Genomic DNA, 25,260 nt, shown 5'->3' with positions numbered 1-25,260 from the left:
TTTCCAATATTAGTAAGTTAGGAAGTTTTCATGCACTTGCATATTCAAGTATAGTTAAATACATTTTGCAAGAGATTTATTTCTGCGGTTAATTTTTGCTAAATTTTATTTTTAACTGCCAATCAGTCCATGAAGGAATGATGCACTAGTTGTTGTTCAGATCAGCACTCTGAAATGACCAGATAAAGGGGGCATGCTTGAGTACTATAAGTAATCATTGGTTTCTTTTAAGCACGGAAATGTTTTTTATGCTATTTTGACACTAGATAGTTAAAAAATATAGTGATTTGGCCCATGAGCAAGATAATACATTTCTCTTTTTCTCTTTTTTCTAATCAATTTAGGATGGTAGCCATTTCAGAACTAAAAATAATGCATGAAACATCTTAAGAATTTTAATTTTCTGAAATTAAAATTATAGGGATAGCCCCAAAATGAAATGTAAGACAGAAGACTGAAGAATATAGAAGACTGAAGAAAGCAGTTCTCAACTGTAAGACTGCTATTAACATTTCACAAACATTAGCATAAAGGAAGAAATAAAAACACTTTTTTCCTAATGTTGTATTTCAGCTCCCTAAACAAATTACTGTAATTGAACACTAGTAGGCTACCTCAAATTGTTATTGTACCATCTAGCACTGCCAATGAAAATTAGCTAGTGACCTTAGCCTACATTTTTAAAGCGACTGTAATTAAAATATAGCAAGAAAAACCTGGGGAAACCCAGTACTTTTATAAACAAGATGCTGGGAATTACGGATATCACAGTCTGTAACACAGACCCAGAAGAACCCACCATGTTCTTTACACTTACTTCATGTGGATGACACTGGACCCCACAATGCACCAAACACTGTCTCCCTGCTGTTCTTTGGTTTTCTCCCTGGGAAAATAAATTGCTACCGAGAACAGCAGGGGAGGCAAGAGGGCACTGGATGATGGAGGAAGCTCTAAAAAAATAAAAAGGAGAATACAACACTCTGAGATGTCCCACTGATCATGAAGGAAAGGTCAGACAGGATGCTCCCTTTGCCTTTGCTGGCAGTCTCACTTTTTCTTCAAATCTCAGCATCCTCCCCTCCTCCTACAAGACCTTCAACTGTGACAAAACTTACTCTCTCCATCCTTTTCTTCCAAGTTCATTACTTCAAAATAAATTCCAATGCTTCAATCACCTCTGGAGATATGAGCTGTTCCTTCAATATCCTGAACAGACAAAACCACACATTCCTACTCTCAATAAAACACAGTGGAAATTGCTTGGGAAATGTTTTTTTGTGGTTTTGAAAATTGAAGATAGACTTTCTAATATATTTTGAAAGAGATACTTATGGCAATGAATTTTACCCTGGACTTTCATGCTGCAAGGTCCATATTGAGACATACATATACCACTTTCTGATATATGCATACATCCTCCATTCATTGCAATTTCACCATAAAAATCTAGCCTCTTTAACTTCCAACCTGCGTGATGGAGCAGCGTGCAGTGTCAAGACACAAAGGAGAGACACATTTATGGACACTGCTACACAAGTAATACCCTTTCCTACCTCTTTCTTCTAATCCCATATTTGCTTCTAGATTTTTCAGTATTTTTCCTCTGCCCTGAATGAAGACTTCCACAATCTTGCTAGCACTAGCAAAGAAGTTCTGTCTTTTTTCTTCTTTTTTGAGGAAGTTAGGGTCCTCTTCATCACTGTGTGCAATCTGAAAAATGATGTGTAGAGGCTTGAAACATTCTATCATTCCCTGTTGAGCTGGAATTCGGCTCTACTTCCATACATGCAGTTAAGCAGCAGATGTGATTTGTCACTGTGGTCAAAACCATTGGTACAGCAACAGTAAATGCAATGTGTTTGCTATGTTAACAGCTCAGATGGGGTGAGAATGCTTATGTGATGATCGGTCAGAGCATGAACCCTAGCCACTACACCACTTTGATAGCCATGTCACAGATGGATCCTTCAGCTCTTTTGAATCCAGTAGGCTCTTTGAAGATTACCAAATGCATTTAGACTGCTGTTATCACGTGGATGGATGATTTGTAAATTTGGCAACTGTGCATATTTCTTGTGATCTGGAGAATTTAGCTTGTTTGGGACACACAGGTTTGATGTGATAAAAAATCAGAGGGTCTCATTTTGTGATGTCTTCTCAGCTGTATATCAGAAAGCCAAGAACTTCAAGCCAATGTGAATAACTCAGATTACTCAAGGATCTTTTGTGGCATCATACAGGACAGAGATTTCTGCATCCCCCTCCTTACTGTCATTCTCATGACACACTATGAGTGCATCTGACTCATCTGTACACAGCCAGGGAACGTGGACTAGATGTCTAATCTAACTATTAATGGAATCAAGTGCATCCATTGAACCACTTTATTTGGAAATGGGACTTAAGCATCAAAGCCAAACAACTGGGGAAAAGTTGTACATAGGTAAATTTAAAACCTGAATTTTCTCAGGTGTCCACCTAAGTCTACTCGAGTGATAAAACAATTTTTAGGGAACATATCCTCTCCTTTGTATAATCTCCTCCTTTCTACTGACATACAGTTATGTGTTCAGAAACTAGACTGATTTCTTTTCTTCTTGATATAGGATGATTACACCAGATGATCACACAGGAAGCAACACTAAGAGCTCCAGAACAGCATTCTAAGCAGAAAATATTCCTTCTCAAAGCATATTCATGTTTGCATAGACAAGGAATCTTAACATCAAGTATATTTTACCTACATATGTGTGAGAAACGTTTCTATAAAGAGAGAAGCAGAGACAGGGAATGCAAACCTCTACAGTACACAGCATTTCATATATTCCTGAAGCTAGGTAAGAGCTCTTGAATATTTAAAGAGTTAATTAGATCTTCTGCAAGTTTTTTTCTGTTTGCTTTGTGCAATACCATACAAAATCCAGAGGTGATTCTACTTTCAGATTTAGCAACCAACATCTTGTTCAGATTAAAAAGTAGTGTAAAAAATTCAGAAGTACATAGCTGACTTTGAAGACAAGTTGCATTAATGGTCAGAATAGAGAAGCTGCTGCTGTTCTGTTAGTATTTGTATCAGTTTAGAAGCTACTCATTCCCTATTTTGTCTTAAAAATTCACCTATTCTTTGTGACAAGGTTGAAAACTAGTAGCAAGTTTTGATTCTAATAAAAAAATAAACTTGATGTTGACAAAATCTCATTGGAGTGTTTGTTTGGACTCTCTTCTTTGTAAACAGAGGCTTTGTTTTGTAGAGCAGTGTCTGAAGATTTTTGCTATGACTTGTAAACACTCAGTTAATATGCTCATAATTTATTTATAACATTTCTGTGCTTCAAATGCAGACATCAAAATCTCTCTCTGAGAATCAGAGTACAAAACAGAACTGGTTGCAGCTGCAGAAAAAGGTAAGCATCTTTAAAATGTGATTGCACCAACTTGGAGTCATAAGTTATATCTAAATTTGTGTCTGTCCCTATCCTCAACACTATGAGCAGCTCTTGCCCCTTAACAAAGATAGTAACAAAAAATTGGAGAAGTGAAGATGATTACAGGAGTAGAATGCTTCCAAGCATAGAATAACTAAGTAAACAAGGACTTTTCAGTTTAGAAAAGAGATGACAGGAGCCAGAGTGAAAACAAATGCTAAAAGATGGCACCTAAAATAAGGAATAACAGCCTTGTTGAACTCCTTGCCAGAGGACATAATAGATTCTAAATTTTACATGGACTCTGGGGAAGACTGAAAAACCTAATGGAAAAGAAATCTATTTAGATTTGCTAAATGCATCTAGCTCAGTCCTGAGGCAGGGAAAGCACTCAGAGGAAGAATTCTGGTTTTACACTGTTTGTACTCTAACCTATGTGTTCATAAACAGCAACTACTGGAAACAGCACACTCACACAAGGAGTTGAATGATCCTTTACTCCAGTCAAGTACAGCCTTTTTTTACTTCCTTATAATCTTAAGCTCACTCTTCCTTCCTTTGTATTCCATGGAAAAGTTATTTTGTCTGCACCAAATTACATTAGGTACTTAAACAAACTCATATCTCTGATACCTGAAACCTTATTTCTTCCTTACTCATGTCCTGATGGGATAAATTCATTCTTGAAGGACACGTCACCAATAGAAAATCAGACATTTCTTTTTAGCTTCTCTTTTTTTCTTTTCTTTTTCTTTTTTCTCCCTTCTCCAAACAATTAATTTGGAGGAGGAATTCCAGTGGAAATGTGGTAGCTGTGGGGCTTCAAACTCTCATGCCCTAATTCATCTATGTTAAGGTATATGCTTGGGGAAAAATAGGCTAAGATACACGTCCCTCAGACCTGTAATCTCAGCTCTGTTTATCAAAAGGGATAGAATTTATAACTGTAGGGATCTCAAAAGTAATTTTCTCATACTCACCCCTCTTGCTGATGGCCTAATGTTAGCTACAGAAGGCTGGAGGCAAGAGAGCTATCAGCTAGCTCATGCACATTAAAACAGACATACATTAGCTTTAAGAGCCAGAGAGAAACTCTACTGACTTTAAAAACCACCTATTCATTGAGTCTCTGGGGATCAAGTTCTAAAAAGTCAATATCAAATTCCGGCAGAACAGAAGAACATCTGTAATTTTGCTGCATTGTAATTTCTCTAACATCTCCTACAGAAAAATTGCCAAGAGTAAGGAAATCTTACTTTGTATGATGCAATTCAGAATCCTGTTTCTCAGGTGCCACTATCATAAAGTAAGCCTGTGATAGGAAATCGGCAAAGCATTACAGCTGATGTGTCTACAGATTTGAGAAAATATATGAAGGATACCTCTTTCAGAATATCCCAGCCCTCACTAAGGAGTCAGCTTTTTTCCACATAGCCAAGAGCTCCGCAGTTTTATGTAGGTAAAGGATTTGCAATTCCACCCAAAGGTTAGGCTAATTAATTCATTCTCTTATCTTGCTCAAAAGACCACTTCGAGATCGGGTCAGGTTTTTTTGTTCACATTACTTTTGTCTATTTGGTTTACTTGGCTGGTTTATATGATGTTTTCTAAATAAGACCTAATCTCATTGTTGATTTTAACTAGATGTTCTGTTCAGCTGGCCTGTACTGAAACACAAGCAGCACTGTGTGTTCATGCAGCAGAAACAGCAGCTGTGGGCCTTTAAAAGAAAAAATGAAATGAACCAATTGGTAAAAACAAATTGCAACTACTTGTCAAACTACCTTACCTTTACTTTTTAACATATGGAATGACAATCAACTTTGATACTGTTTTATTTAAACTGTTTTATTTCAATTTCACTTGGGTTTCAAATTCAAGATTATTATTTTTAAATGAAACTGAGTTGAAACTGCTGGTGTTTCTTGATTTCACCATTTAGAAAAAGAACTGGCATCATCTTTTCTTGTACTGCTCTGTAAAACAAAATACCTCCACTGTTGGCAAGTGCATAGAAACCAGCCCCAGGAGTATGCTGCCAGAAGTTCAGCATAAAGGTATGGACACAGCCTAAGATATGTGATGTCTCACAAAATCATAGCAGGTATGCTAAGCAAAAACCTTTTATTATGATGATTTCAGTCAGGTCTTCAAAGACAACTCTAAATCTAAAGCTTAACAATCTATCTTTCACTCTTTTAAACCTCTGTGATCTATTTTGCTATCAATAGGTTTTTCACCATTCAGGTATCCAAAGCACAGAAATAGGTACACAGCTAGTTCTTGCACAGTTTTTAGACAAAGGTTCAATATCCTTCTTTATTTATCATTAGAGCAGGGACTGCCATACTGTATTGTAAGAGAACAAAGTAACATGAAGTTCAAGTACCAGTCAGTATTCTCCTTCTGTGCTTCTGACTGCAGGCTGATTACACAACACTAATGGGAGCTTTTATTTATTTATCTAAATGAACAGAAGCCAACATCCAGAAAAACAAGAGGTTAAATCTTTAAAGAGATCTCTTTTCCCAGTTGTAATGGTGCTGTGGACAGAGCTTTTTTTTCAGCTATAGAAGGAAAAGAGCAGAGGGGATATGGAGGGAATATAATGCATTGCACAGACTGTTTTACATTGGCTATCTTCTTGCCCACAACCCAATATGTTATGCCACTCTCATCAAGATGGAGTCTCTGTCCCACGCTGACATTTCTTTTGCACAAAGAAAGCTATCTAAACTCAGCTGTTACAGCCCTGCTCAGCTTCATTATCTTCAGTGGTACTATGCTAATTTACAGTGGTTTTTAAGGATACACAAATATAGTCATTCAGTGTTTATTCATAGCAAATAAAAAATACCCCCAATAAGATAAATGACAAAACTGAAAACAAAGAATACACATGATGAGACATAGTAGGATTTTGTTACATAATATTATTTTGCTACAATCTAATTTCATATTAGGCAGGAGACCTAGAGATATTGCCAAAAGCATCCCAGCTTTAAAGAATTTCATTTGAAATGCTTGGAAACAGCAGAGCTCTCATATCCTTCACTGTTATGTATTATTTTTCAGTAGTTCATGGAGGTACATATTTTATTCATCTATTCCTAATGGAAATCTGTAATTTAAAAAAAGAAATTAAAACCAAAACTAACCCTCAAGATATTACATTCTGAGATCTAATTTGTCATTAGACAAAAAACATATGACTCTAGTAATTGCCACTTTTGTAAAATGTGCTTAATTATAAAATTAAATGAGGCTTCTTTACAGAACCAATTGTGCTATTCTTCTTTGCAGAAATCTGAAATGATGGCACATTGCACAGCAGATAACGTAGAGAAGTAGTATCATTAAAAGAACTACAATGGACACTTGTTAACATGCCAAACTTTTTCCTCCTTGCGGATGTCTGGAATCTTCAGACCTCTACAAATTATTCATATCTCACCCCTTTTCCCTCCTGTTGTTCATCTCGAGCTGCCACTGCCTTTTCATCTGCACTATGTGCTTCCCTCATCTCATCCCCACCGTCAGCCTGATTCCTGAACATGGCCTTGTACATACCTTGGCAGATTTCACTCAGAACAAATGCAGTAAGGACCTACAATAGCATTCTTGACCAACACAGCCAATTAAAGGAGTGGAGCCTCTACCCTCTTAAGACACCTGACTGAGGCCACATAACAGCATTTGTTTTGATCAGTAACTTAATCAGTGCCCAGCCTTTGTGCTGACTCTAGCCACAGCAATCAATCTGAACCAGCACTAGAAGCTGTCCAGAAATCTGTGCTGTCCATTTACTTACCTACTCCAGAGTTGTACTGTCTCATACACTTAGAGCCTGATGATGTAAAATATTGTATTTCTTACATTCCAGGAAATTACTTTTTCTTTTACATGACTATATAACCCCATCTGGGCATTTTCAATCTCTTAAGAGCATCAGCCAAGGTCATTGAAGTTGTGTGATTATCTCAGATGTCATGACATTAAAAGTACTTTCAAGAGTTTTGTTTTAAATGCCTTATCATTTCTGAGTCTGTAGGGTGCTCAAAAGTAAAAGACTCCCAAGATTTTATCCATGACTTAGAAAGAAGCAATAGGCTTCCATTTTTCGTGGTTGCACAGCCAAGGTGACACTTCTGAGGCCCATCACATTGCAGGGACATCCTGGCATACATCTTATCCACCTATGTCCTTTTGCTCTGCTGTTCTGGCAGCAGTAAAAGACAACGCAAAAAGAAATTTGCTAAGCCTTCCAATGAAGAAAAAAAAATCACTCTTTCCACAGTGATTCCAGTATGCCCTGTGAGCATAATAAAATTTTCCTATTTACAGTATATTTTTGGCAACACTAAAATGCAACAAATGAAGAACTCTAGGCTATTGACTATCCTGCATTGACTACTTCTGCCAATCTATAATACAAGCTAGCATATCATCATGTTTTTCTAGTGCCAGAAGATACTGACCTCAGTTACAAATACAGACCCCAGCAAAATGTGATTTTATAGACATTCAGGCAAAAATATTACTACATATTGATTAAAACTACTGTTTTCCATTCCTGACACAGCTTTTGTGTTGGTATCAGGGCATCAAGGAACAAGATATCACTTCATCCTAAAAAGACAATCACATAACAGCAGGATGAGAAGCCATGTTGTGCCTTGATATTCGTGGTCCAAGAAGAGTTCTCAATTTGATGTGAAAAGCAACTATTTTTTATTTACTAATCTCCTGGGTAAAGATCTTAGGCCACTTTTACAACCGTTTTGCAGTAAGAATTGAATGGTCAATGAGACAGATTTGAGGTACAACTTTTGCGAATTTGTTTTTGGAGAGGTACGCTTGTAACTCAAAGTCAAAAGAGATGCAATCAGTACAGGCCGCTTGCAAAAACCATTTAAAATAGTTCAACACTTGTTTATTTAAATTCCACATTCCCCAATGAATTAATCAAAATTACACCTAAATGAAAGAAGAACAGCCATACTAGAAATCTGTCTCTGCGAATTCCAGAGGGGAACAGACTCACAAATTTACAGGAGACAAGTGCATTTTATATCAAAATGAAAGTAGAATATTCAATCTTCACTTGTAAATAACATCTACAAGACTAAAATTGAATAAAATATGGTTAAATTATTTTTTCTTGATGTGTTTCCCAGTGTTTTAAGTGCTATGAACAGATTTTGCCCTAGAGCAAGAGACCTGTTAAGTATCTGTTGTGGCAGTTGAATTCACAAAGGGTATAAGAGATATTGCAGGTTTGGTCTACCACAGAATTCCAGCTATGAGCTATTCATAATACAATAATTAAAACTGTGAACTGTATGTATTTGTTTTGATGAAGGCAATATTTTTTTATTTTAAATAAAAAGGGTGTACTTTCCATATAGATGATACATTTGTATCCCTAAAGTTGCAGCAGAGAAAATAAAGTTAATTCTTATGCGTCATTTTGTTGGTATGACATTTTGAAATGTTTGTGGAGTTTGCAACCACAGTCATATTCTAATTGCTTTCTCTTAATTTCTGACTTTCAGAAATTCTGATGGATTCCTTCACAAAATGCCTGAAAGTATGATTTCTATTTTTAAAGCAACAGAAGGAAAAACTGATGAAACAGTTCATCAAATTCACTCTTGATAAACAAATACATCTTTCTAAAATAGATAAATAGAAGTCTTACAGGGAAACTACACAACGTGAAAAAAGAAGATGAACATATGATGGCCAATCTCAGAAAACGTTCAGATAAAATGCCCCAGTAAGAAAAAAGAAATGCTTGATTTGCAAGGAAAACCAGCCACAACCTAAACACCTCTCAGTAAGCTTCAAATATCAGAGCCTGCTTTAGTTCTGAATTCAGAACAAATTCAGTGTATTTGCTGAGAGCCTTCATCACCTTCCAATCTCTCTGCACTTCACTGCATACACTTTCTGTGAAGACCTACTTCAACATCATATAGACATTGCTTGCTTTTCCAGCATTTTGACTCTTTCCCAAAATTAGCAGGATTTTAGAAACCTGATGCTATGCATGCACAAACATCCATATTACACTAGACAATACCCGATTTTAGACAAAAGGCTGAGAAGCCCCCCACTTCAAGAAAGACACTGAGGTGCTGAAGTGCATCCAAAGAAGAGCAATGAAGAGTCTGGAACATAAATCTGATGAAGAGTGGCTGAGGGAGCTGGAGGTGTTTAGCCTGGAGAAGAGAAGGTTGAGGGGGGACCTTATCATTCTCTACAACCATCTCAAATGACGTTGCTGTGAATTGGGATTCAGTCACTTCTCCCAAATAACAAGTGATAGAACAAGAGTAAATAGCCTCAAGTTTTGTCAGATAAGGTTATAAAAAAAAAAAAAAAAAAAAATTCTTTACCAAAGGGATTGTTAAGCATTGGAGCAGCTTGCCCAGGGAATTGGTTAAGTCACATTTGAAAACATGAGATAAAAGTCACTAAGTACATGAGGAACTAAAAGGTATCTAAATATGTAAGACCACCTTTTCATGAGGTTATTGCATCTGCTTCCAGTTAAAAGTCATTTGTGTATCTATCTGATCCTGCTTCAGAAATACAACAAATGCAAATTGGTCATATGTGTATCTGTCTGGCAGGACACATTATAGAGCATAAAGAGGAATAATTTAACAACACAATTAATAGCAGTTGTGCCAAACTGACCCTACAGATTTTTTCCCTAAACTTTAATAACATCTGAATATTTTTTTTTAATTATACCTTTATTAACCTGTCAAGGAAATGTTATTTTCTTCCTTTCAATTTCCCTGCACCTTTAAATCAGAAAGAAAATTTCACCTACATTAACTTAAGAGGCCCTAAACGAATTATAAACACATTTAGCTGTTTAAAACTATACCTTTAACTTACAAATTTCTCAAGGGAAATTCTTCAAAGGGTGCTCTGAGTCTGTTGCTATGCAGAGCCAGCTGAGCTAAATGCAGATGAAGCAAATTGCTGGCAAACACTCCCAACAATATATAACCATGAAACCCAGAAATCTTTGTTTATTGTCTAGCCTGGCTCTTTACTAATTATTGTATTCACTTCATGAACTAGGGGTACTAAGATACGGCTATTTTCAGAAAAGGATAGAATACAAATAGGTAAATTCCTGCATGATGAAATCAACAGGATCATTCATTATATAGGATTTGCAAATGTACCCTAGAGTGATTGAGAGATACAGACACACATTCAAGTGACAGCAACTTCAAAAAACCCTAGCATATCAACAAAGCCAGGGCAACTTCATGTAGGCTTGCTGTTTTATTCCATAGAAGGAAATTCATCTTAGCCTGGCCTGCAAATAAGAGAGTAATGAAGGTTAGTAATTAGGCTGAGGAAGAGATGAGAGCTACATCCCTATTTTTAAAGGTGTGTTGACTGGTTTAATGATAACTAACTGATAATATTCTGTCTATATTATGCAGTTTCTCCTGTCACCTCATTTTGATCAGCAACAATGTGTTCCATTTTTTAAACATGAAACAATTCATTTTAACAGAAGTGAACTCTTCTTTCAAATCTGTCACCAAAGGATGCTGGCAGTTGAGAAACCATCAATATTGAATCTATACTCAGCAGGTAAAGCTGCCTCCTATCGTTGAAAAGTGTCTTTTGGTATCAACAATTTTGTTATAGAGCTGCATTGGTTAATAGCTATTTCATTGCAAATGAACACATCTTGGGAATTCAAAAGAATAGCAGTGTTTTGAAAAAAAAACCCAAAAACCAAATAAATATATATACAAACAAAATCTCCTTTTAACTTCACTTTCCATCAGTATTCATGGTAATTTGAAACAGGCAATATTCAGCTGATCAGTTAAAGTGAATAATGAAGTCTATTATTCAGGCATGATTTGTTAGCTCATTAAGATATAAATACTACAACACACATTTTAAAGTCTGTTCTCTTCAGCAACATAACATGTTGTTTCTCAGTAAATTTCTGTGTACCTATATCCCTCACTACCTTTGAGATTATGCTTCTTGAAATCAAGTGGTAGCTGTAGGACACAATTTATAAAAAAGAACAGACTTGAAGATCCTGAAACACAACAGAAGGTTCAAGAAAATGCAGCAAAATCAACATTTCAAACTAAAATCCAGAAAACACAGGAAAAAAAGTCTATTTCTAGGCAAGCTGTAGAATAGAAACAGAAAAAGGTAAAAAAAAAAAAAAAAAAAAAAAAAAAAAAAAAAAAAAATAGAAGCAACTGGTCTCTTAGAAAATCAATTAAGAGTGAAAATATTAATGGCTTTCACAGATACAAGTGTGCATTTATTATCTCTGATAGCCTGCCTTTTATCATGCTCCTGGTATTAGTTTTCTCTCAGCTTTGTACACAGCATATATTCACTTTGAACTATCTTTCAGAAAATAGCTGGAGACAAATGTTGTCAAAGAATCTGAAATAAACAAATAAACAGCAACCTTTTGGGTTTTTTTGAAAACACATTTTTATTCACATCATAACAGACATTTTCCATGTAACTTTCTCAAAAGCCAAAGCTGAGTTCAAGATTCAGAAAGTTAGAAAAAAATTACTTGTATGAGAAGTGACATGACCTCGGATGAGATACACAGCATAAGCACACACTACCCACTGCAAAATCATTCAAAGAAGGCACTGGGTTAACACCCTCCAGAAAACAAAAACACCCCAAAAATAAACAAACAAAAAACCTACACCACAAAAAACCAAACCCAAACAACCACATTTATATGCTTCACAGTTAAATAGCGTGTGAAAAAGACTTAAAAACATGCAAACCTTTTCTGTATAACTGAAAGCTGAATTTCACAGGAAAGATAGAATCAAGTGATTGCTCCTGTAACTTATATCACAAACATAATCTGCAAAATTAAATGAACAAAAGCCAGTTAAACCTGCAAAACTCAGCTGCAGAACACTTGATGCAGCTCAGCTGCACCTCCTGTGGGTTACAGGTCTTTGCAACTATAATGAGGCTGAACTCACCTGTGCCTCTGGATGGGAGAGATGCTGCCTGTGCCAGCCACATTCAGCAAAAGATATCCAGAGGGCTTAATTTATTTGACTTGATTATGTGTCTTTAACAAGAAAAATAAACACATGGGAACATTCACAGCTGCTAATTTGCTTACCTACTTACATTTAAGAATAGTTTCTATGCCAAGTATCTGTCCCTGACGAAACTCCTGTGTACAATACAGGAACGAGAACGGGACTACTCTAAATACGCAATTTGCAAATAGTGTTTATAGACTAAAATTTATTTACTAAAGTTTATAGACTTCAAATTTATGGATTTCACCAGCTGTCCAGTTCCCAAAACCCTGGGTGAGAAATCTCCTTTTCTGTTCTAGGAATATAGTTATTTCATGGTCTTTCACTTAATAGCAAATGTACTTACTGTGCTTTCAAGGGCAGACAGGATCAGGTCTTCTACCAATATTTTCTGAAAGACAACAATGGTTTCCACATTCAAAACAAGAAATGCAGGATTTTAGAATTTTAAATATATACACTTGACCGCATCACACAAGTTTTGTAATATCTGAAGTGGTGAAATAATATATAAGAAAAAAGAGGATAACACAAACATATTGTTTTACTAACAATAGTTTTATTTTATGCAGGATGTTTCAGAAAATTTTGGACAGTGTATACACTGGAATTGCTCAGACACAGATATCTACTTAAATATAAGATCATACACATTTAAATCCAAATTCATCCTACTTCATCTAAGGCCCGTCAGTGGGCATCTAAATGAAGAGTTTCACCATTCCCGGCTTTTGAGTATTTAAAAAGGTAGCAGCAATGTCTGATTTACCTTTGCGGGCAACACCCATTTTCCATTGATTCTAGGGTGACAAGACTCCTTATTTAAGCATGAAAGTTAAATTACCTAATGTGACATAGATTAATTCAGGTCATGTTCTTAAAACTCCACAATACCCTTCTCAGTAAAGGCAGTAAAAAAAGTGTTGAATTTATACCACCACAAATAAAGAAGCTTTCAGAAATTATTCTGTGTGAATGAGATCAGACTGTCTTTGTTCTCCTCCATCACATATAACTCCCAGCACATTGCCTGCTCAAAAGATGTATAGTTTAATTTAAAACAGCATCATTTCAGCAACATGAAACAGCACTTTCCCATTATTAAGTATTTTCTGAGACAGCACAAGATTATCCATTCACAATCCCTTCTGAGAATAGTGTTGACCACATACCAGCAAATACCTCCTCATCAAAAAAAATCAAGGTTCTGGCATTAGAAAATTGTGCTTTGTAGATTATTCTGAGTATCTGTTTGTTTCTATACCTCTTTTTATGGGCTTATAAGTTTATCAGACAGCCTACAGGTAGTTTTGATTAGAGTTACAGAGCAATTTATATTTTTTAAATTATTAAAATACATTTCCTTTTGTCACCAAATATCAAGAAGAATAATCTTTAATGATCACTTAAGGTATTTACTTCCTGTCATTTCCTCTGCTTTGGCATATTCAGGCTAAATAGCTGATTACAATGCTATGATAGTAGATGACAGTATTTTGGTCCTGTTGAAATCAATGGCACAACATTCACTGAGGTCACCAAGGCATCATGCCACTCATGGTCCAATTCTGAACAGCTCACAATTTACAGATTTGATCCATAATTCATAGTCCATATTCCACACTGAGATACCGTATTTGAGAGTGTAAGTCTCTAGGCAGAGTCTTCACTTGGAAAACAGCCCATTCATCATGAGATTTAAGCAAATCAGCTTTTAGTCTGAACAAAATCTAAAAAGGAGTACAGAAGAAGGAATGAAAGCTTATGTTGCCCTGACCACAGAACTGTTAAGATCCAGTACTTATCCTCTTGCAGAAAATTTATATGTAAATAAAAAGAAATAATTTTGATAAATTACTAAGTCACATAAACAAGTATCACAGCTTCTAATTACAAAATGTTCTCACATATGGAGCCCAACATATGGGCCACTTGCAAAAGGGATAATTTCTGCAACTTACAGAAATATTGATAACATGTTTTCATTCTTTATGTTGAACTGTGCACTTCAAATGTTTTCAGTAAATGCAATACTGCGTTCCAGTAATACTAGTAACTGACTGTAGGATGGACAGGAGTTTGCTACCAGTTATACCATTATGTTTCAACAGCAAATGAGACAATTTTCAGTTTAAAAAAAAAATTCTGATCCATCACTGAGGCTTTATGAATCAGTTAACAATAACTTTACAAAATCTGAAAAGCAATTTTTGTTTGAATTGCATTCTAGCATTAATAGAATAGTATTACACTGTCAAATGAGTTGTGCCATATATTTTACATAACTGAGGATCTTGTACAGAAATAGAAGTCTGGATCTGGCAAATCAACTGTTCAAACATAAATCTGATGAGGATTGCATGTCAGCTGTCTGCAAAAAAGTTGAAGGAATCAATTTGACTGTGATACTGAGGATCATGTCCACAGCCATTGCTCTTGGAAAAAGCCTACTGGGAGCAAGAGAGGCCTTTAGATGTCCTCAGAGACTTTAGATTTATCCTATTTGATAGAACTCTGAATGCCAAGACCTGTGTGCATCTCCCCAAGGCCAATGTCACTTACTTACGAAGTAAATAACTGAAATGTTTCCCTTGGTATTTATTTTTCTTATGCTTCCAAATATGATTTAGAGATAAGTATTTAAATAAAGCCTGCCTTTCTAAAAAATACAGCAGAATCTTAGCTGTGTCATAATTGGACAGTTCAAGCTACAATATAGTAAAAATAATTATCAGCATTTAACAGAGAAAAAAAAAGGAAAAGTTAGGAAGATAATGTATGAGACTAGTTTTCATGAGTGTATTTATGAAAGTGTAAATGAAAGTGTCAGAACACTTTTCAATACAATGTACCTAAACAGACATGCTTTTCAAAAAATTCAAACAATTCTCAAAGTTTATTGACAGTCTTAAACAATACTATATGGAGAAAGGGGAGGTTAATGTTTGTGTCTGTGTACTGAACATTCTTCTTCTGAGTTCTAGTAATAGAAGAGAATTTTAAGAATAACTCTGTATACTCACAAAATCTTACCTTCAGCTGCCCTAAAATATCTGACAGAGAAAAGCCTTTTTATTTGTTCTGATTCTAGACTGTAAATCCTGGAAATAGAAAGTAAATTCTGAAATTTATTCTGTGAAGTCCAAACTGTACAGACATCAATACTTTCTTTTAACATACAATCGAAAATGGCTCCAGAGAGAAGTCAATTTGAGAGAATGATACTTGGAAACAAAAGTTTTGCTAAAATGTCAACGTATATTAACTTGTTTAATATTTCCTTTAACATAGCACTCCACCTAGCCAAGGGTGAAATACAGCTTTGAAGGGGAAAATACAGCCACTGCTAGTAAATGACAGGTAATTTACTGTGAGTGAGAACACAAATTATCAATAGCTTTATCACGGTAGAGGCCTGTTTTGCCATACTAATGACTGTCTGAAAAAGGTACTTTTATCTAGGTTGTAATGAGGTATCTCAAGGATATGCAATGTACATGTGGGAGGGACAAAACAGCTGGGCAAGACAAGGGCATAATGGTAACATTGGAAGAAAAAAGAACTCCTTTATATTAAAATTCAGCAAGGCTATCTGTAACCTCTATGAAGAAACTCACTGCACTTCTGACATTGCCCAACACTTACCATCCAAATAAATAACAATTACACACATATTTCAATATAATAAGCTCTGATTCCAGCCCCCACAAACCAGTTGAAGCATATTTCAACACAATTCCACTTGTAAAAAAAAACCAGATGGTAAAGGAAATAGATGTCTCTTTGTGATCTGATATACACATCTGCAGACATTTACAATATGCATATATGCATGCATTTCCAGAGAATGCTAAGCAAGTTAAATCGGGAAATGGGAATTTTTTTTTTTTAATGGACATGTGCAGACAAAGAGTGTGACTCAAGAAGAAAATAAGCTGTGACAAAGATGCAACTATCCTATCAGGCCTACCTGTTTTTAAACAAATATCACATCACAGCATAATGTTAAAGAAACACCAATCATGATAAAAATCAGACAGCTATGGAAATAGCTTGCTGCAGGGAAACATCACTCAATTGTGAGGTGGCTGAGGGTCAGGTGATTTCCAGATCTCTCCCCTCTGTGACAGAAGACCTGAGGTTAGCAATAGATGTCCTTCAGAAATTCATTATACAGACAAGCAAAACATCCCACGGCAACACATGGCTAGAGATTTATTTGAGGTCTTCTAAATCTCAGATTGCATTTTATGCAGACATCAACAATACACCATTGCCAATGGCATCACATAGTTGCACTGGTCCCAGGGAAATTATGCACAAAAATCAGCAGAGAAATGTGTTACAACAAAGAAGAATGGAAGAGTCTCACTCAAAAAGAGAAAATTCTTACAGAACCTCTAAGACAAGAGGTATAGAATAAAACAGTTCAAGAAGTCAATATGTTAACAACCTTCAAAATTAGGTTATACTGAGGCAGGTCAAAACTACACAAATTTAGCTGCTCATTTGAGGGATCTTGCTAGTTTCTTAGACTTCATCCCATTTCTTTTTCTCCAGATAATTTACTTCAGGCTCACAAAGGGTACCACACTGTCAGGAATGGAAAATTAAGACTTCTCTTTTGTCAAACATCAACCCCCAATTTAGGTACCACATCTCTGATGCACAGGAACCATATCCTAGAACAAGATTTAATATTTGAGCCTATTCCAGTCCCGGGTCTGTCTCCTCAAATGGTAATTAAGAAACCAGATTTACTCAAATGTTCTGTTTCCTCCCACTAAGGGGATTTTGAACAGCCCGAAATCTCAGCTTATGTTTATTTTGCACAACTGTAGTGACCAGTGAGACAGAATGTATCAGTAAGCCTGTCCAAGGGGGCCAATAATCATCACTGGGAACAGGACCAGTTTGACAAGTATATTTTCATATAAACCATCATACAGTCATCAGATGGTAAATACTCTCTGGAACTAACCATTTGGGCTGGAGTCAAACTGGTGAGCTGGAGGTGAAAAGCTCTGCTCTATTACTAAACCCCTGAGCTACAGAGGCCCCAGCTGGCACTCCTGCAAAGGTTCACACAGCTTTTTTTGAAAGGCCGCAGAAGTAGTTACAATATCTTTTAAACAAAAACAAATCAAAACAAACGAACAAACAAAAAAACCATCCACAGTTCCAGGAACAGTTACATTTTTCTTAAAATAATCTCTCTGAAAATAGCAGACTGTACACATTTTACAAGAATAAACAAACCTATCTAATATTTATCCACAAATTGGGAGTCAGAGATCATTAGTGCAAATTTCTGCTGACCAGCAGCATTTAATCTATAAACTTTGGGTATCCTAAGCGGTCCATCAGTGAACAACAGATATCTTCAATCTGTCTAATCTCTTCACGGGGCATGTTTTGTTTCCAGGCATGAATGCTACTCGGTGAAATTTCCCCTTCATAAGGAAGATAGAAAAGACTGGTGGAGGTGGCAAATAATATTTGGTTTAAGCTAGCAGGAGGAAGAGGAATACCAAGAAAGGCAAAAATTGTTTCAGCTGTCTTCTGAGGAAAGCTCACAATATCTTCAAACTTGACCAGCTGATAATTTGTTGGCAGCAAGTCCCTGTTTATTCTCATTGCTGCGGCTGTGTTTGCTAGCCATAAATAAGACAACACAGAAATAGCATTTGAATTAGAATGTGAAATTTCTTTTCTTAGTGATTCAAACTCAGAGGCGTAGCCTTCATTTAAACTACATTTTTCTTTACCATTTGCCCCTTTAAACATGGCAGCCAAGCGTTGTGGAATATTTTTCAAGGAGTAAAGGCTTGGCTTATTTTTGTACAACATTGAATAGACCCATGCCCGTGGGTCCCTCACTACATATAGTGCTCTCATTGATGGTCCTAAGATTTCCTGAAAAAAGGGAAGCTTTAATGTCCAGCTCCCACTGCTTAAACTAAGCACAGGTCGTGCATTAGGATAATAGTTGAGATGTCTTCTCAGTTCCCTAATATATTCAGCATCTTTTTCTTGACTCCCTCTTGCCCTTCTTTGCTCTAACAGGGATTCTCTCTTTTTGGACCTTTTCTTTTTGTCTTTGCTTAATGCAGAATGCTGAGCAATTTTACTCCTGCTAGCTTCATATAAATGAATGTTTTGTAAATGCAACTTCGTGTCTCGAACTAGAGACTGGACCCACCCTTGGATAAGACGAAAATTACCATTCTGGACATCAGAAACCTTCCATTCACAGGGATCTACAAAGGAATCAATTTCAAACTCAGTCTCAGGAATTTCAAGATAGGGTGTAGGTATTCTAATGTATAAAAAGTCACTGGTATTGAAAAACAGCTGTTTTAAAATTTCTGCACCAGAAGTGGGAAGTGAAGTAATGATAACATCTGGCAAAACAACAGGGTTTCCTTCTAATTGTTTGGCTTTATTGCCCTTATCACGCTCTAGCCTTGTCATGTCACTGCTCCACTTTGCACAGATGGGCTGAGTACACATGCTCCACACATCCACCAATTCAATAAGCCACAGTGTGACAACCAGTATCAGGATCCAACGCAACATTTTACCAAAGGATATGTAAAACTGCCACTGAAAAGCCAGTATGACCAAACTGACACCCAAAATTACCCCTGCTATTATGTTCACTTTGAATCCAAATGGGAAAACTACCCTATTATTTTTCATATCTTTTTTCACAGACTCAGTACCAAGACCAAACTTGGTCACTTTATTTTCATGAACTACTTTAGCAAAACCACCAAATCCCAAGTAATCAAACCTTGCCTTTAAATTCTGATACTCAGTCACAACAGAGATGGTATTTTCAGTGTTGTTGACACTGAGCAAAATCTGAAATCCAGATTTTGCATTATCCATGAGTCTACAGTCAGAAACGTTGACATACGGGCCATAGAAAAGGTAAACAATCCTTGTAAGAGTGTTTTTCATAGGAAAGGTAACATTTACAAACTGAGTCCATCGCTTTTTGAATTCAGCAGCTTGTTCAGCCTCCTGTATCCTAGCAACAGGACTACTCCCACGATGATCAAACCAAAACATCTTGTAGTGGGCATCCCACACATCCATCATAGCTCCATTGTACTTGTTCTTAAACTTATAGGGTATATATTTAAAATCAATGTCAAGATTATGAAAAAAGGCACTGACTGAATTAACAGGAGAGTCTTCCTCCTTCTCGATATGGTCAACTACTAACAATGTCTGAGAATTTAAGAGCAGCAAAACGCGGTACACACTCTTCAGTTTCATTGCAGATGTGTAAGCAGATACTGCCTCACCACTCACAAACATCATGTCACCAGCCTGGGAGGCTGTTATAATTTCTCCACTTGAGTCTCCAACCTCGTCACCAATCCACTTCAGCCACTGGGCACACTCACCAAGCTGTCCTTCCCAAGGCTGGTTGCACTGGCTTGTAGGAGATGGAGCAAACACCAAGACATTGTTCAGGTGGCTGAGTTTAGGTCCATAAAGAGCCTCGGATACAAACACCTGTCCATTGGGAGCAAAAGTGAAGGAGTTCTGATCAGGATGTTCATGCCCTGGATTGAAACTTCTCCACCCATCAATCCATCTATAGGGCTGAAAGTGAACAATATCATAGACAGCACGTCCACCGAGTTTCCCAGACTTGAAGGATACAAAGGTGTTTGCCTGACTGTTTGGCAATCCAGCCCCGTAAGTAACAACTCCCCAGTTAGGAAACACATGCATTTTAGCAGTACCATAGTCAGGAGGTGGCTGAGGAGTGATTTCAGCAGCATACCATATAAATTCAGTATGTAATGTGCTCCACCTCTGTGCAGTGGATGGCACCATTGGCCCATCCTTGGGTCTGTGTTTTCTAATTTGCTGTGCCAGCCAGTTACCAGCTCCATTCTTCATGATGAACTTATCCAAGAAAACCAGTTGGCTCTCAGGACCATAAAACCAGTTGTAATTAGAATCTGCAACACCCACAGTCCTCTGGAAGCCGGGCAAAAGAGTGGCATAGTAAAACCAAAAGTGCATTTTCAGCCAGTTATTCTCCAAGTTGTTAATACCAAAGTGGCGCTGGGCCAGGAAAACATACTGGGTTACTGACTTGGCTGTGTAACTCCCGTAAGCTACTCCCTCATCCAGAGACCCATCTACGATATGATTGAGCAGAAACATTGTTTTCTCCATCACATCAACGACAGTGTGTTTCCAAATATTTGCCTGAGATCCTTTGTCCACTCCAGCAACTAAAGCCCCAATAAGCAAAGCAAGCATGTTGGTTGCTTGGTGGTTATGGAGAATCTGCTTTCCCCAGGAACGAACCTTGGAGTACTCATACATTTCCTCGCTTACAGACCATATCTTCTCCAGGTATTTTTGCCTTCTCTCATCTTCCAGGGAATTATACAAGAAGTCAAAAGCAGTGGCAAATCCTGTTAGGGAGTGGCCGAGTGGCACTTCATCTCCAGGTGCATTCTCAACCAACCAGTTTTTGTAACCGGCCATTCTATCCATATATTCCAGGGCAAAGTCAAATGCAGCTTTATCTTCGGGGCACAGCAAACAGTAGAACGCCAGAGGTGGCAGGTTGTTACCATAAATCTCATTCCACTTGGCCGCAAAATCAATGTGCTTGGGTGGAGGTAGGTAGTATAAAGGGTTGGACAACATCACCATCACCGCGCTTCTGATGGTTCTGAAGAGATGCAAATGGCTCGTACGAGCCTTCTGCCTCAGTGCCTGAACATCCTCAGCATCAAAATACAAGCTTGGATGAAGAACTGATCTTTTCAGCTTCTGCTCAGCACTAAGACCTTCAAGTTGTTGTTTTTCATATTGATCTACATTTTCTATGAAAGTCACCCAATCGGAGTAATTGCTTACAGACTCTTCAGAAGTGAAGACATCAAAGACCATTAATGCTAGAAATAGAGTATGCCCCGTGAACATCAGAGCCATGATCCATTAGGCAGCTCCTCTTCCCCAGGCATACATTTCCTCACAAAACAGTGTTCAGATATCAAACTTTCATCCAGTTGGTTAAAAAAATAATATCTTAAGGCATATTTTTATGAGAAAAGACTTATTGTATACTGTGCATTGCAACAAAGGCTCAGACTACTTGTAATCTGAGATACAACATTGAAATGACAAGGCTCTTGAAAAGTTAAACCTCAGGTGCCTTGTCTCTTCACACTGTTCTCAAATACAACACTACAATCATAAACACTAAAATCCAGGAAAAAGTGAAATCTCTAAGATATGCATATAAAGCACAGGTCGACCGCACAGTAACAGACTGAAGCACTATCTCTTGGTAACTTAAAAAGCATGATCTGAAAAGGGAATTTGAGTCAGATGTCTGTTTTTTTTAAAAAGCTTTTGATCAGGCCAAATTCCACTTTTAGAGCTGACGAATACTCTACTGATCACAAAATGATATAATTTATTCAAAATAATGTGTTATATTTTATAAAATAGGGAATATACAATATCTGGAAAATAAACTCCAAAACTGAAGTTATGGTCTTCAGTCTTCGCCTTTTGTCAATTTCGTTACACACTCTTTCCATCTTTCTCTTTTAGGATTCATGAAGGAATGGGAAGGAAAACAATAATAAAAAAAATCAACACAGATCCTCCATTAGATCCTTTTGACAAAACTGCAGTGCTTTCAACCACTAGTCCTCTCTGTTTATGAAGGATGCATCTGAATTAAGAGTCATACTGACATATTTTCAATCTTTTTTAATCTTTTCTTCAGCTAGTGATGCTCAAATTTGGCCTTAATGATTCAAAAAATCCTGCTCCTTCCATTATGATGCAAAAGGAAAACGTGAAAAAGCCAGAGAGCCAACACTTTCTTATAAGAGCAGCTTCAGGTTTCCTTTCACTTCACATGTAGGTTCTTTCTGTGGAAACAGAAACAAAAGTTCTCTGAATCTGTGTAGATGTCAGAAAATATTTAAAGTACTTTGGTTAACAAAGAGCCGCTAAGTTCATAGGAAAGACAAGTTAATTCACCTTTTCTTTAAAAGAAACCAAAATATAAAAGAAGGAGCATTTTCCAAGTCCCACAAAATTTACTCTTGGCAAAAGAGCAACTCAGACCGGCTACTCGAGCTCGCTTTATTTCACCATTTCCAGCACGAACAAGAGGTCTCACGGAATATTCTCCGGTTGTGCCAGCAGCAGCTACTCACGGAAATAAACCTGACACACGCCGCCGCAACTCAGTTCAGCTCGGATTAAAAGAAAAGCACGCGTGCATTGACAGCCCGGAGCGGCTCAGGGGGCTCGGGGGCAGCGGGAAACCCGGCGGGCACACACAGTCAGACAGACAGACAGTCAGACAGACAGACACACAGACAGACAGACACACAGACAGACACTCGGCACCGGCCCGGGGCCCGGCCGCGCACAGCCCGCACACAGCCCGCCAGAGGGCGCCCGCCGCCGCCCGCTGTGCCGGGGCCGCACAACTTGGACAAGTTTCGGCGCGGACCGCGGGGCCGCCGAGCCCAGCCCAGCCCAGCCCAGCCCAGCCCGGCCCGGCCCGGCCCTGCCCTGCCCAGCCTCGGCTTACCGCGGCGGGTCGGCGCCGGCTCCCGCGGGGCTGCGTGGCTCTGGCCGGAGCGCGGGGCCGGCCCCGGGTGCCGGGGGCTGCGGGTGGCGGCGGCCCCGCTGGGCCGGGCCGGGCCGCGCTCGGTTCCGGCCTCTCCCGCTCTGCCGCTACTTTTCCACTCGGGCCGGCCGCAACTTCTGGTCCTGCCCTCCGCCGGCGGCTCCCAGGAGTTGATGGAGAGGGAGATGCGGCGGCGAGCGCCCAGCGACGGGCGCGGGCAGCGAGGCAAACTCACAAGGCTGTCGCTCCGGAGGGGCGGGGAGGAAAGGAGGGAGGGAGGGAAGGAGGGAGGGAGGCGGGGGGCTGGCAGAGCCGCCCCCGGCGGAACGGGGCTGTGCCGATCCTCCGCGCCCGGCTCGGCGGCTGCCGGTCCCGCCGTGCCTCCCGCGGCTCCTCCCGGCGCCCAGCCCGGCCCCGCTGCTCCCGGCCGTGGCTGCCACCGCCGCCCCCGCGCCCGGGCTGCCGGCGGGGCCGAGCGGGGCTCGGCGGGAGCGCCCGGGGGCCGGGCCGGGCCGGAGCGGGGGGGCCGCCCCTGGCAGCGGAGCGGGCGGGCGGGGGGGAGGCGAGAGCCCGCGGTGACCCGTGCGGCGGGTCCTGGCGGGGAGCTGAGGACGTGCGAGGGGGCTCGTGGAAGAAAAGCGGCCGCGGTGGGTCACCCCCGTGGCCGCCGAGAGCCACTGACCCCGACCGGCCCCCGCAGCTCCCGGACTGTCACGGCGGCGGCCCCGAGACCGGCGAGCTCCTCAGGGCAGGGAAGAGCAGGGAAGGACAGGGCAGGGCAGGGCAGGGCACAGGGCAGGGCAGGGCAGGGCAGGGCAGGGCAGGGCAGGGCAGGGCAGGGGCTGGGCTGGGCTGGGCTGGGCTGGGCAGGGCCGGGCCGGGCCGGGCAGGGCAGGGCAGGGCTGGGCAGGGCTGGGCAGGGCAGGGCAGGGCAGGGGCTGGGCTGGGCAGGGCTGGGCAAGGCTGGGCAGGGCAGGGCAGGGCAGGGCAGGGCGGGGCAGGGCAGGGCCGGGCCGGGCAGGGCAGGGCAGGGCACAGGGCAGGGCAGGGCAGGGCGTCAGCAGCCGCTGCTCCTCTGGGTGAGAACTTAGTGAGAGCAGAATAACTAGCTGGCAGTGCCCGTGGCTCAGGGACCAGGGGATGCGCACCATCCCCTTTTGTTTGTGGCCGTCACACTTCTTTATAACTGTGTTCCTGCGCTGACACTTGGTTTTATGCGATGCATTAAAATGGTTCACGTTCAGCTTTAGCTGAAGGCTTCTGACATAAAATACATGAGGAGTAAAATCCCCTGCCGCTGATCTCGATCACGGTCAGTGGTGCCCAGAAGGGCCAGCAGAAAATACTGGCTTGCCCCCCGGTGCTGTGGTCTGCCCGCAAAATCCAAGAGATATAGCACCGTTCTCGGGTTTGAATCAGTTTGGGTTGTCAGTGATGACTGAATTTCAGAGCCTGATTTTGTGACCTGATGTTTGTGACCAAGCTGTTCTTCGGTGGTCGAGTGCAGGAAACAAAAGGGTGTGAGGTTTTGGGTGTGTTACCACTTACTGTGTTTATAATATATACTTCAAAGGATGTGGGTTTTAATCATCTCAAAAGGTGTAACTTTTCCCAAGCCTGTATTCTTCTATTTTTTGTTTGTCCCCATACCTAGAAAATACAGTTGCATATTTAAGCATTGCTTAAGCTACTCAATGTGTAACTATCTTGAAATGAATATATGAATATAAAAAGGCCATACATTATGGATACTGATTCTGTTTCTTTGTGCTACAGAGTGCACCTTAGAAGGATTAAATTATTAAATTATGCACATTTACATTAGCGATGAACTGTGCCTGGAACCATCCTAATCTCTCAGATGTGCCGTATAGACTTGGCTTAAAAGGGAAAAAATACTGATTATTGCCTGGATCATATCTTCCCATCAGAAGAAATTTGCATAATGAACAAAGACCAGCACATAATTCTCTGACCTTGAATCTTTTGCAGTTGTGCCTTTTTATGCTACCAGGGAAGTTATTCCTGGAGGAGAGCAAAAGGAAAGGTAAAGCAACAATAGGCCACGTTCCCCTTTAAGTCTGTAGAAACT

The 25,260-nt window shown here is 39.5% G+C and overlaps 1 protein-coding gene across 1 annotated transcript; it reads right to left on the bottom strand.

Annotated features, from left to right (window-relative positions):
• Positions 1 to 13,100: 13,100 nt before the first annotated feature.
• On the bottom strand, positions 13,101 to 23,173 carry DSEL (dermatan sulfate epimerase like). Its single transcript, XM_083868346.1, has 2 exons — positions 23,130 to 23,173; positions 13,101 to 22,455 (listed from the first exon to the last, which is right to left on the bottom strand). Exon 2 carries the CDS (start codon positions 21,500 to 21,502, stop codon positions 17,855 to 17,857), a length of 3,648 nt encoding a protein of 1,215 aa, XP_083724472.1. The 5' UTR covers positions 21,503 to 22,455; positions 23,130 to 23,173; the 3' UTR covers positions 13,101 to 17,854.
• Between the last annotated feature and the right edge of the window lie 2,087 nt (positions 23,174 to 25,260).

Source organism: Zosterops lateralis, assembly GCF_965231275.1.
Source record: "Zosterops lateralis genome assembly, chromosome: 1".
Taxonomy (NCBI): Eukaryota; Metazoa; Chordata; class Aves; order Passeriformes; family Zosteropidae; genus Zosterops; species Zosterops lateralis.
This window is presented reverse-complemented; position numbering and strand designations above follow the sequence as displayed.